A 14595-nucleotide genomic window follows, 5' to 3' on the forward strand; every position below is an offset into this window, starting at 1 on the left:
AGTTTTTTCGAGAGGTTCAACTCTGTTAACATCCAAGTTGGAGACCAAGGTAATTTGTTTGGGATAATATTAGAAAATTGGCGTATGATTTACATTTTGTGCGCGTGACGAATTTTTTTTGGTTGTATGTTGTTGCAGATTTGGAGGACTCCGGCTTTACTGATATTTATCAGATTTTATCGGCAGAGGTTGTAGGTTTGAGTGGAGGAGAACATGTAATGGCGATTTTTCTTTCCTCCGTCTCCTTCCCTCTCTCTCTCTATCTCTCTCTTTTGGAACGTGGTATTCAAATCGTTTCAGCTTCATCCATTGCCAGTTTCTTCATGTTTGATTCAAGTGCTCTATCTCAAAGTTTTGCCCAAATTTCTTCGTCCTCACAATTCGAATTTTGTGAATCTCCAACCATGTTTTTTTTTTCCTGAAAAATTTCCTCTTTCTGAGAGTTTTGACCTAAAAATCCAAGAGCTAATTTTTACAAAAAAATTGTTGTTTCTTCCTTTGTTATACAGAGTGCAACAGAGTGCTCTGCTCCCGACATTATCTTTTTTCAGAAAAAAAAATCTCTTCATTCAGTACCACTCATTCAATTCTAATTATTTGTATTTCATTAAAAATCTCTTCATTATCTTATTTGTATTTCATTTTAATTTTTATATTATTATTTATTTTAATTTTAAATGGATATTTGTTAAAATAATTAGGAGATTAATTAGTAACTTAAAAATCAGAATTAAGAGTTTAATTTTATCAAAATCGGGATTAAATCCGTTGACCGCTAGTTTTTAACGGAATTATTGACGAAGGACCAAATTGATCAAATTTCCATATGTGCAGGACCAAAAAATCCAAAACATAAAGTTTAGGACTAAAAAGATAAAATTGTCATATGTTCAGGACCAATTTTGACCTTTACTCTATACTAATCCACATTTGATAGACTGCATACACTACACACACAATATACACACAATGCATGTGTTATCTGTGTGCACAAATTCTTCAAATTCAATTTCATATCAATTACTTCATTTAACTAAATACTCTATCCGTCCCCAAAAGGTATGAACTTTGAGTTCGACACGAGTTTTAATAAATAAAGGGAAAAGTAAGAGAAAGAGAGAGAAAGGGTAGTGAAAATAATATGAGTGGAGAGTGGGGTCCACGTTATTATAATGGTATAAGTGTTAATAGTAATAGTATAAGTTGTAAATAAAGTGATGTGCAGGGGACGAGTTTTAATAATCAAAGGGTAGTATGTTGTTTGAATTTTTTAAAATTAGCAAGTTTATACTCTTTAGGAACAGGCGAGAAATAGTTCATACTCTTTGAAGACGGATGTAGTATATAATTGGAATTGAATCCATAGAATTCTAATTTCAATTCAATTTCAATTCTATATACCAAATAGACTAGCTCTTAGTTCTTTATCCTAATTTGATTTATATGTGTCGTTAGTTTGAATATAACATAACCACTCATCAAAGTGCGTTGCAATAATCAAAGAGTGATCTGAATAAATATGACATAATCCAGCATACTTATGAAAATTAAAGTCTCTTGTCACAAAAAAAGAATTTAAACAAAGTATGTTATGTGGTAGGGCAGGAAGAGGAGAGAAGATAATCGAATTTTTGTTGACCATGTGGTCAGATAGACTTACTTTTTCGGTTTTTCTTTTTTGAAAATCTCAATAGTTCCGTGGCGTCACAAAACAGAGAGCTGCATCAAATTATTGAGGCCTTTTTCTTTGTTTTTTCTTACTCAATAATGAATAATGAATAATGAATAATGAATGGAACTTTATTTGAAGCTGAATATTTGGTTGACGGCTGCAAAGGTGCGTCGGTATCCCAATTTACGTACCACAAACTAACAACTTTATAATTATTGTGTTTGCATGCTACTACCAAAACCACACCTCAACATTATCCTTTTACAATTATTGTGTTTTTTACTTTGTGCAACCAAAACCACACCCACACATTATCCTTTTTCACGGTATATATTTGATACCATTACATGTATTTGTCTCACATGTATTGATGCACACCCATTTTTATATCTTTAACACTAAATGGAATCATATTTAAAGTACATGAATGTGATTTTCTCATGTAGTATACTATTCATACATGCTAGTACTAGCGAATAAATGTAATATAAATGTTAACGGTGGGGTGTGATCAATTGGTAACTTTCTTAAGTTGTTAACTCATCAATACAGTGTATTAAAAATATCAATACGATGACATTAAAATGTCAACACATAATTTTGTTGAACTTCAATATAATGTGTTGATATTATGTATTGACATTTTGATGTCACCGTGTTGATATTTTTAATACACTGTTTTGATGAGTTAGCAGAGTTAGCAATTTAAATAGTTAGCAATATAAGGCACCCCTTAATAATAATGGTGGACTATCTTTTAAAGTACATGAATGTGATTTTCTGATATAGTACTATGCTGCTACTAGCGAATAAATGTAATATAAATGTATAGGGTTGACTATCTTTTATTGTGTAAAGTGAAAAAAATCATATTTAAAGAACATGAATGTGATTTTCTGATACAGTACTACTATATGCTTGTACTAGCGAATAGATGTAATATGAATGTATATGGTTGACTATCTTTTATTGTGTAATGTGAAAATATTTTATTGAACGTATAAATTTATTGCATTTGCTGTTTAATTTAAAAAATAATTTTTAAAAATGAGTTGCTTGATATACCAAGAAATTGCATCCATACATCAATAAGATTCTAGCACTATAGTACTTCCTCCGTCCCTTTGTAGCTGAGTTGTATATCTTTTTGTGTTGTCCCAGTACTGTAGCTGAGTTATTTTCTATTTTGGTAAAAAGCAAAAAAAATTTCTCTCTTACTTTACTTTATCTTACTTTATTCTATCTTCATCTATACTGTTTTCCTTTCCTACTTTATTCTTCCTTTACTTAACTCACTTTTATCACAATTTCTTAAATCTCATGCCGAAAAGAAACGCCTCCACCACAGAGGGACGGAGGAAGTATAATTTTCTTTCTTGGCATAATATATTGAATCAATTATATATATTTGTCATTCTTTCGCATATAAATATATTAGATCAAATCACGCAAATTATATTTATAAATTTAGCATAGTTTTTACAATGTTGTAACACATTCAATACTTTAATTTTGCACTAATTATAATTAATTAGATTATCGCAATCCAAAGGCTGAAAATGATTTCTGGTCATAGCAATCATATATTTATTTAAACATCTTCATAACTGATTTGGTTAGGAAATATGATGGACCACACCATTCCCATCAAAAGATTCAGTAATAATGTGATCATCTTTGCTAGTTGCTACTATATCATCTCGGCTGTAGTATATTGAAATTGGTTGTCCATAACAGAATGCACTAAGTTTATATATTAAGTTTAAAAATCTTTTAAATATATTTGATTGTTATTATTCTAAAATAAATACAAAGTAGGAGTAGTTACAAGTCAAAGAAAGCAACGACTAGTGTAATAGATACACTTTGTGCTTAAATCCCATGCTTATGTTTGGGATATTTAGTCATTTAACTATTGATTTCATCTAGATTCAAATTAAATATTTGTAATTTAAATTTGATAATATTAAAGCAAACTAGCATAAAGAAAATTAACCTATACTAGAATAAAATGGAAAACTAAACTATAATTAAAAAAGTGAAGTACAAAAATGAAATTTGAAGTGGAGTTACCCCCCTCTGATTTTCGCCTTTGTTCTGTGTGTGTATATACAATAATGCATATGGATTCTACAACATTATTTTTTTCTGTTGAGATTTCCCGGTTGTAATTAGGTAATGCCAAAAAAAATTTAGACTCTCAATCATAACGAATTAAAATATGCAACGTATATGAGTAAAAAGGTATTACTCCTGTTATGGACAGCCACAATAAAAGGTGTTAGATACTGCCTGCAAAATTTTTTTTTTTCAAAATAATATTGCTTCCAAGAAAGTGTTAGTTGCAAAATTTTGGGGTTCCACCTAACTAATTTAATGTTTATAGCTATTTTTTATTTATTTTATGTGATTCATTAACGATTAAGATTTGGCTAAAATACGGAGCATTTAATTTGTCGTGGAAATAAGTATATCTCCAATTTCCTCTTGTCACAGCATTTCATTTAATCTATTTTAGTCTATCTCAATTTTCACGACACTATCTCTATAACTCATTTTAATTGTTGAAATACTAAAGTCAGTTAATACGAAAATCTTTGTTGTATTAGAATTTTTAGAAAACATACAACGAGATTTGAGTTAAAATGACAACACCTTTTAAAGTGACACTGTGACACCATTTATCCAGCAATATTACAAACGCTGCACAACAATAGTATAAACGCTAGACAGATTGTTGTCTAGCGTATTGGATATTGTTAGCTGAAAAAAATTGTTGTATAGTATATTGGATATTGTTGGCTGAGAAAATTTACCCTTGAGCATTTTTTATGATTGTCACATGGCAGCTGATTATTTGTCCACGTGTACAAATGATTAGCTAGGAATGATGATATGATGTTACTTTAAGAGGTGTTGTCAATTTAACGCACTTTCATACAACGATAAAGAAACTTAAAAAATATACAAATGCGCATCAGTGGTTATGTGTCCTACGTGCCCAAATCTCTTCAACCATATTGTTCTGAAGTCGATGATGGGCTGGTTTCAGGCGGGTAGTATTAAATGCGCGGAGCCTATGTGACTCGTCATGCGGTACACCCTGATGCACGGGCTCGCTAGCCACACTGTGGCTAGATCCGACAGCATCTTCATCAGCCTAATGGTGATTCCTGCACCTTCATATGCAACTCTCATGTTGCATTTGTCTAAGATACTTAGCCTCCTTCATCTTTGGTAATAGTTCACTATTTTTTCTCGCTCTCTCTTTTTCTCTATCTCTATTTCTTATTTGCTCATCTCTAATAAAGTTATTTGAATCCTTTTTTTCTTTATTTTATATTTTACTACCAATTTTACATTAAAGTTGGCGCGATTCATTACTAAGCTTATTGAAATGGGTTGTATGTAGAATAAAGTTTAGTTTATTTGGAAAAAAAAAATTAAATTTAATAAGAAAGTAAGAAAGCTAGATATTAGTATTTGATTTACAATACTACCTCTATCTTTGATTTTTTTTTTTAAATAGCACAGATTTAATGTAAAATTGGTAAAATAAAAGAGAGGAAAAAAATGAGTAATAGAGTTAGTTAATTGTGGTGGTCAATTTCTAAAATAAAAAATTTAAAAAGTTTTTATTTTTAAAAGACAATCTAAAATTAAAATAGTACAGTAATTTCTAGTAGTTTCTATTTTTAAGAGACTGTGATATTATTAGTCATCCAATTAAAAAACTGGAATCAAAATGTGGATCGAGGAAGTAAACCAACTTTTCTAGTTGTGCAAATAATTTAATATGACTGCCTTTTTATCATTAAAGCAAAGCTCCATTATATACTAATGTACCCACAAAAAAGAAAAGCTGCATTGTATTTGTATATTTAATTTATTATATATAAGCCTCATGGAACTAGGAAAATGGCTTTCATATTACTGAATCAAATCATGCATTTTTCTTTTCTGACTCTGAGAGCATCATCGTATGAAGGGGCCTCACAACCATCACCAAAATCACTAAAATAATTGGACCAAAACCAGTTCCGTAGTCAAAAGGAAAATTTGTAAAGTAAAAGTAAGTTAATGTCATGCTTTTACATAAAGATGAAACTTTTTATAGAAACCTCAAACATGAATTGGAAATGATTGCCGATTAGGCTAGGTCCATAAAGGGTCAATTTCATGAAGGTTGATCAATATTTTATTTTTCGATTTTCTTTTCATTATTTCATGGAAACTGATCACTATGTATCAAATAAATACTGCAAATGTAATAGCGATAATTTCATAGTTAGGTTCTCGTTTACAAAAACTATCTAATTTTTAGTATTTTTTTATTAGCAAAGCCCCTTTTTCCATTACTATACATAGAAAGATAACTGCTGCAGCAGTCCTCCCATCCTTCTTTTGTGACTTGCGTTGGCAGATAAGGTATTAAAACATCCTAAAATAATTGCACCAACCTCAGATTGAGACTACTTCATCTTGATACCAAAATGAGAAGAAAAAAATAATATTAGCATCTGAAAAAATTGAGGGATAGCAAATACAAGCAATACCAATATTGTCATAACAAATTGATCGACTAAGGGGATCACTGCCCACACTATCTTAACCACAGCAAGCTGATTTTTGAGAAGCTTGAGCAGCCCCACCGTTATGGTCTGGTTGGTTTATCTTTATAGTCTGAGGCTGCATTTATGTTGGAATACGATCAGATTCTGATGTGGCAGCCTTAAAAAACAACAAATATGCCATCTTATATGACTAGCAACACTTAGTACCTCAGCCTTTGAGTCAGAGTCCGCGAGTCTTTGCTTTATGTCCCTGGCGATTGAGAAGAAAACCTCCTCTACGTTCATGTTTGTCTTAGCACTCTGTTAACATGATCATGTTAGACTGTCTTGCTCTGTATCAGATATTGATGTAAGCCAACAAGTGAAGCACTTACAGTCTCAAAAAATTTGATTCCATATTCATCAGCTAGTGCTTGACCCTTGGAGGTAGGAACAGCCTATGGAGTTCAATTAATTCAGAATATTGTGGAAAACAAGCTAAATAAGAAAATAAACGCACACAATATGCACATGTTAGAGCACCCATTAATACTGGTCCCCAGTCGTCATTCTATTGTATTTCTAATTCTTGAACTTGCCAAGATTTATTGCATACAAATACATTTGATTCGTCTGATGTACAAGCATGATGATTTCAATTGAATTGCAACTAGATGTAACCTAGGTAACATCACACTCCGGCAGTCAAATATAGCCACAAATTTATATGCTCATAAGTATGTGATTGTGTGCGTCTGCAAGAAAGAGAGAGAGAGAGAGAGATATAACAGATAGAGACAGAAAGAGTACCCTTTTGCTTTCATCCATATCAGCTTTGTTTCCCACCAATATCTTGTTGACGTTATCAGAGGCGTGTTGTTCGATGTTTCTGATCCAATTCCTGATATCTGACAAAAGGAAGAGGTCAAAATTTGACAGCAAAGAAATATGGTTAACTACCACAAGGTTAAAACAGTATTCACAATCAAAGATATATGTGGAAATTCTAAAAGTCCTACAACAGCTATTATGATTATATAATTATAACAAAAAAATCGAGTGAACAGTGATTGCTGTTGAAAGATTATTTAGAATCAAAGATGTATGTGGAATTCTAAAACTCATCCAATAGCTATTATGATTATATAATTATATGTATAAAAATCAAGTGAAGAATGATTACTGTTGAAAGATGCCTCATCAGTAACATCATACACCAGCAATATACCCATTGCTCCACGATAGTAAGCTGCAAATGAAGAATTTCTTAGGCAATGATATTCTATAACATGTAAGATATGATAAGTTATGACAAATTCTTGAAGTACATGAACAGAAAAATAGGCAGAATCATTCCACAAATAGTTAAAAGATTTTTGCTTCAGCAACAATATACAATAGCACTGTAGCAGTATTCAGTGACGTCTCAAAAGGTGCAACAACAGCCTCTACTGACCCATGTAATTTGATACTCCCTCAGTTCCATGTTAATATAGTCTTTTTTCTATTTTGGGAAGTTCCAACATAATAGAGTCATTTCTATTTTTGGCAAAAAGTTATCCTCCCTCTTATTTTATTCTCTCTTCATCTCTCTTACTTTATTCACCATCCACTTAACACACTATTCTTAAACTCCGTGCCGAAAAGAAATGCCTCTATTAACATGGAAGGAGGGAGTAACACCGAAGCTAAATGCAGCAATTAAATGAACATGAACTGGACAAACGCATGTGTGAACAGTTTCCTATTATGACAGAACCAGAAATCTTAACCAAAATTCAGCATTACATAAATTCCTTCAGCTAATATAAAAAAGTTCCCAAAAATTCAAAGAGAACTAATTACTGAAAAATTGTGTCGATATATTTTGTGGTTATCATATAGAAGAAGATCCAGCCATTTGTTCATAGAACAAATTAAAACGCTAATGCATATGCATACAGTTATAATGTAGTATATGATTAAAATATACTCCCTACGTCCCATAAAAATAAGGACGTTTTCCATTTTGGGATGTCCCATAAAAATATACCCTCTATTTTTGGTAACTTTCTTCCCTCTAATAAGGTGGGGCCCATTCTTCACTAACAATACTATATTTACTTTTTCTTTCTATCTCTCTCTTACTTTACCAATTGTGCATTAATTCTTGTGCCATCCCAAATGTCCATATTTTTTGGGACGGAGGGAGTAGTATTTCATAATAGAACTATTACAGCTTACATGAAATAAAACTAAGGAGTGTTAAATTGATCATTGGAAAATCACCAAATCCTCTTTTAATATCTGATTCCTTGAGTGAAGATATCTAGACCTTGTTGAATATTCTTCCTTATTGACTTCTGAACTAGCTTATGAGCTTGATTTACGCTTGAATTGAATCATTTTAGAATACTGGATATAAGTTTTTAATAAAGGCTGATAAGCTCTAATAAAATTTTGACTTCTTCTAAACATGAAGTATAAACAGATCAAAAGCATGGTCCTTCCCATAAGTCCATAACCCAGTTTCCATTTGAAGTCATTCATCTCCACTACTTTGCTTCACAAATCAGTCATCCCCTACCCACATCACTAGCTTTGCCTCATTCTACCACTTCATCCCTTGTAATGTAACCATCTTCCACAATCATGAAAATGGTTAAAAAAGAAATTTGAGAGATCTCATAAGGTTTGCACAGGATGATCCATAAAAGAGAGAGAGAGAACTAAAAGAATGAATCTCAAGATACATGCATATGTGACATAGGGAGATAAGCAAAAAAGAAAGTAGATCGGGAAGCTACTATTATTCACTGCATGGAGCCAAATAATCTTGACATTAAAGACCCATTCTTTCAAGTAGTTTGCAATCAAGTGTGGACTTACGAAGCATTTTAGTGTCCAATAGTATAAAAGTTATCAGTCAATATTTTTTCAGATCAACTTTTCTGCCCCAAGTACAACACTTCACATAACATAACTATAATCAGTAACAAGGACTTCCAAGCATTCTCATCAAACAGTATACTACTAGGTAATGAAATTCTTTAAAAAAAAAAAAAAACCCAACTCATTGTAGGCAGACTAATCTTTCCCAGCCAATGCAATTCATATTTCTTTACTGCAACTTAGTGACTTACCATTCTAGCAAAGAAAAAATTTTGTACATGCCACATTATATCTGACTGGTAAGTATAAAAGAGTTGCAATTAATGAGATTCCTATTCAAGTTTTCTCAAGAGAAAGGAGAGGGAAAAGTCCTGCATCATTCAAACAGTACCAGTTGTAATAGTACGAAATCGCTCTTGTCCAGCAGTATCCCATATTTGCAGTTTGATTCTTTTACCATCAAGCTCAATAGTTCTTATCTTAAAATCAATCCTGTAAGAGAATGGCATGATCAAATACAGCATGCAGGAGAACTTTTTGAGACTTAAACTGTATCAAAAAAATCTACAAATGACAGGAACCAACCCAATCGTAGTGATGAAACTGGTGGTGAAAGAACCATCTGAAAAACGTAATAGAAGGCAACTCTTACCCACACCTGAGCAAGCCATCAAAACAGATAAGACTCAAATCAGTTCAACAGTACATTGAGATTAGTTTAGCAAATTGATAAATAAAAGGTTAGAAAAAAGTTTTGCGCCATGAATATACAAAAGGAACAAATAAAAAATAAAAAGATAGCTTAAAGAGTTTCCTATGAAACACTTCTTGTCATAGAAACATGAGTTCTTTGATGTCCATGAGAGTGAGAAAAAGAGAGGGTTAACTAACCATCAACCAGTTTGAAAACAACATACTGGACAAGCGCGGAACACCTGATCAGACTGATATCTTCATTCACGAGTGGATACATTTTATATAGATCATAAAGCAGCAGCTCATTTTACTAACTTGCAATACGCTATCAAAAGCAGCCTAACTAACAAGTAACTCCAAGAACTCCAAACAATTATCTGGAACTCATTATTGTCACTAGTTTAACATAAAGCGCACCATTTTATCTATCTTAGCTACGTTACTTTCCTTTATCCATTTTTTTTCTCAAATCTCTCTTAAGATTTAAAAACCAACTTAAACTCTCCTCAAGCCTTAACAACGGAAATCATCCACATGCAATTCCCGATGCCTACTAATCTAAAACTCATACAAGTATCATCTCTGCCTGAAATGCATGTCATTTTCCTTGTCACATTAACAAGGACTCAATCAGGCAGAGCTCTTGAAAGAGCCACTTTACAGAGGCAATCCATCTTCGCCAGTAAATCGGAACAAAAAAAACATGATCGATCAAACAAAATGCCCATGAAATCAACAAAATGGAGATCGTCGGTATACTCAATACATTCCGCATCAAATGCAGCTGAAAATTCCAAAATCCATACAGCTCCAATTTAATCCGCAAATAGCCAGAAATTCTTAGATACAGATTTCGGAAAGAAAAAAAACGCACCGCTATCACCGATCAAGAGAAGCTTGATGAGGCAGTCATAATCGGCTCGTGCTCTGGCGGGCGGAGCGGCCATCTGATTTCAAATCGTATATTTTTATTTCAAACAAACCCTAGAAAACAGAAAAAATAAGACCTAATTAGTTCAGATATATGGCGATGAATAAAATTTGAAACGTAGGGGAAACTTGAAAGAGTTATTACCAGATCGGAAATGGAATACAGAAAAGATGGATCTAATGAATGAGGAAAGAGGAAAAAGAGGAGGGAAGCGGCAGTGGTCGGTCGTTCAACTCTGTAAATTTCATTTTTTTTGTATTTTATTTTCTTCATCGTCATATTATTTTATTCCAATTCCATTTTTTTAATTAAACGTGTTCTAAGTTCAAAAATACTGCGAAAATGATGAGGTAGAATTTATGTGACTTTCTAATTAAAAAAAATCTTTGTTACTTTTCTCGTAAGTCAGCCTGAATGACTCGTTTTATTGAATTCACAAATTCTACTCCAACAATAGAAGCGGTTGAAATGACAAAAAAGTACTCCCATGGTAGAAAAATGTACTACAATAACTTACAAATTAAGAAAAATAAATGTACTACAATAACTTACAAATTAAGAAAAATGTAGAAATAGCCTCTGTCGTCTAATAAAAATATGCATTCTTTTCTTTTTAATCTATCCCACAAAAAATATGCACTTTTTAATTTTAAAAAATTGTTTCTCTCTAATGAGTTAGGACTCATCTTCCACTAATAATATTTTAATTATTTTTTCTCTATACCTCTCTCTTACTATACCTATTTTACATTAAAACTTGTACCAAACCCAAAGTGCATATTTGTTACGGACGGAGGGAGTAGTAAAAAATATTGACATGATATTTTAAAAAAAGTTGTTAGAGCAGTGGCAATGATGGTCGAGCGAGAAGTCAGCCACCCAATCGGCGCTCATGGGCTCCCATTGTGGAGAGGGAGCCCAACTCTACCCCCTAATGCCTTCACCCCTGTGCTAATTAATAGCCTCAGCCGATACCACATCGGCTCCTCATCGGCCCTGCGATGGGCCTCAATTAAGGAGGCTCGGGTGGATGGCGGAGCCGATTTTAATTTATTTATTTATTTAATTTAATTCAAATTTTAATCCTCTATATATACTTCATTCTCCATCAATTCACATTCATCACTTTCCAATCTCAAGTTCAATTTTAATTCTCTCCACGATGATATGAACTTCAGCAACGAGGTGCCCGACATAAAAGGGGAGATAAAGGAGACAGTCGGAGATGCATCTGAGGCTGGGCGGACAGGAGTACCTACTCCATAGAGGAGTCTGCTCTTGCTCATTGTTGGATAGAGATCTCTGAGGACCCGATTGTAGCCAACAATCGCGAGGGCGGTTTCTGGGGGGCATATCACGAAAAGATACGAACAAGTAAAGCCCGTAGGGGCCCAGACACACAAGCCCGACAATCTATGCAAGCATTGGAAAAGCTGCTGGGGTTTGGTGCCCCTTGCACAGCGGAAGACTTGTACAAAATAAATAAATCAGATGTAGGATCTATTTGACCGATTATGCGATTAATCAATTCACATGTTAAACAGATAATTGCATGCTAGAACGCAAATAATTCATGCTTTTAGAAAATAAATCCTAAACATGATTTCTACGGTTTAGAGTTACTGGTTTGATTCTCCAAAGAATCGTCGATTGCTCGCGCCTTCTCCACGATGATCTTCAATACTAGACCACGGATCTTCTCTCTAGTTCCCGAACTGTATCTCGATATCAGGGTGGGCTGATCTTATCAAAATACTAGGACTCGAATAAAGAAGACAGAAGAAATCCTTCTCCAATTAGGAGAGAAATTCGAACTCCTCTAGGTAGAGGGGGACGAAAATTATGAGTAATAATAATGAATGATTTATGTCTCCTTTATTCTCCTATTTATATTAAGTTCCTTTTGGGCCCAGATAGGGATCTATGGAAGGTTTTGGATATGGGCTCCCCCAATTAGCTTTTTACTAATTAAATTGAACCCACAATTTAATACAAGATTATATTGGAATATTACGAGCAGCCACTACAGAAGTAATATTGAGCTCTCCCCATCCAAATCCGAAATTACAAGTAATCCGGGTTTCCACTTTGTTTATTATTTATTTCCCGCGCTTAAGATATAAATGTCCATTAATTAATTAATGTCTGCTATGGACTTAATTAATTAATATCTTATTAATTCCAAGAGTGGACTTAGCGAGAAACACTTATTTATTATTCATAGAGTAATAAAACTCCAACTGGCCAGTTTTCCGAATAATAAAACCTTGTTCGAGCTCCTCTTGAGGACATTATCAAACGAGACTCACCTCGCGCACGTTTCAACGTAATAGCAATCCTAGCACCGCTAGATATTAATCACCACTACCCAATATATCAGGATTATTGGGTTGCGAAAAACCCGCACCATTTGATAAGTCAAAGTAGTGCATAATCAATACCGTATGCTCAATGCTAACATATGTAGATTAAGAAATAGTATTTTATCAAGACCTAGTCTTTCAGTAGATAGCATAAAGACACGTCTTGCTGTTAGATCCGTTCAGTGCTATACCACACCAATGTCATCTTATTTAAGTAAGGCTTAGAAATATGCGGACTGACATTGCAACCTTTCACGATAGGTAGCCAAAGCCTATCTAGGTTGTGAAATTCTTCTTTTTCTTTTGCAAAGCATTGAATAGATCTGACCGTGTTACCTTAAAGTGGACGACGCCCACAACCGGTCTACTAAGCAAAAGACTTAGACTTTGTTTACTTCTTATGCATTTAAATGTTTGTAAAACATCTTATAAATGCACAAGCAAACACAATGTAATAATAATAGTGATTCTTTTGTGCGAGACTGCTCGAATAATACTGAATCGGGTTAAAAGTGGATTGTAGAGTTTTACGTATACAAGCAAGATTCTATTCACGTGAAACTTGCTCGAAACTTGCTTTTCAGTATACCAAACCTAACAAAAGCCTGGTGTACGAGTGCGCTAAATTGCTCGATTTCGATGATGACAATGCAAGACGGTTCAAGTACTAACACATATATCAACAACTGAAGGACTGTGCCAAATTCATAGGATTAATGGGTTGTGTCGGGGAGGACGAGCCGGAACCCGAGTGCGTCTGAGGTTGTGCTTCCGTTGTTTTTTAAGTTTTATATCTATCTTTATCTTGTTTTTTAATTTTTAATGTAGGATGTTTTCTTTATGTTTTATTTTGTTTTTAATGAATTTGTTTTTTGTCGTATATTACGTCGTCTTTAAATAACACCAACAATTACAAGTGAAATATATAAAATTAATGATGATGTAAAAATGAGATGGGCTCTGAGATATGCTCTAGGATGGGCTCTCGTTGCAGGGAGATCGGCTCTGAAATGAGCCTGCTGATGTGGCAGGAAAAAATGGAGATAGGCTCTATGATGGGTTCCGGAGATAGGGTCACCATTGCTAATGCTCTTAGGTGAAGTAAGAAAAAATAAAAAGGTAGTTAAATATTTTAACAAGAGAGGAGAGAGATATTTATTTTCGAATGTAAAGAGTGGACATCTTAAGTGAGATAAACAAAAAAGAAGACATCCTGAGTGGGACAGAGGGAGTAGGCTTTTATGTCAATTGCTATTTTAATCCTTCCATCCCTTAAAAGTATGAAGATTTGCTTCAGCACGAGTTTTAATCTATAATTGATAAAAATGTATGTGTGTGTGAGAGAGAGAGAGAGAGAGATAAAGGGTATAATTCGTGAGCAGTGTTAGTGTAAAGTGGTTTCTCACACCATTTATAGTGTAGTACTGTAGTGTAATGGTATAAGTTGTATTCCCTCCTTCCCGCTTTAGCAATCAGTCTTCTCTACACTATTATCTCTCTTACTTTGCC

The 14595-nt window shown here is 33.5% G+C and overlaps 1 protein-coding gene across 1 annotated transcript; it reads right to left on the reverse strand.

Moving 5' to 3' along the window:
- Positions 1–6166: 6166 nt before the first annotated feature.
- Positions 6167–11012, reverse strand: LOC125203205 (ras-related protein RABE1a-like). The gene is made up of 9 exons (XM_048101512.2): positions 10868–11012; positions 10667–10776; positions 9682–9754; positions 9488–9588; positions 7409–7474; positions 7036–7133; positions 6621–6683; positions 6454–6546; positions 6167–6361 (listed from the first exon to the last, which is right to left on the reverse strand). Exons 2-9 carry the CDS (start codon positions 10737–10739, stop codon positions 6281–6283), a joined length of 648 nt encoding a protein of 215 aa, XP_047957469.1. The 5' UTR covers positions 10740–10776; positions 10868–11012; the 3' UTR covers positions 6167–6280.
- Positions 11013–14595: the final 3583 nt, after the last annotated feature.

This window comes from Salvia hispanica, chromosome 6, assembly GCF_029641045.1.
Source record: "Salvia hispanica isolate PSC_SH4W2 chromosome 6, Shi_PSC_v1, whole genome shotgun sequence".
Taxonomy (NCBI): domain Eukaryota; kingdom Viridiplantae; phylum Streptophyta; class Magnoliopsida; order Lamiales; family Lamiaceae; genus Salvia; species Salvia hispanica.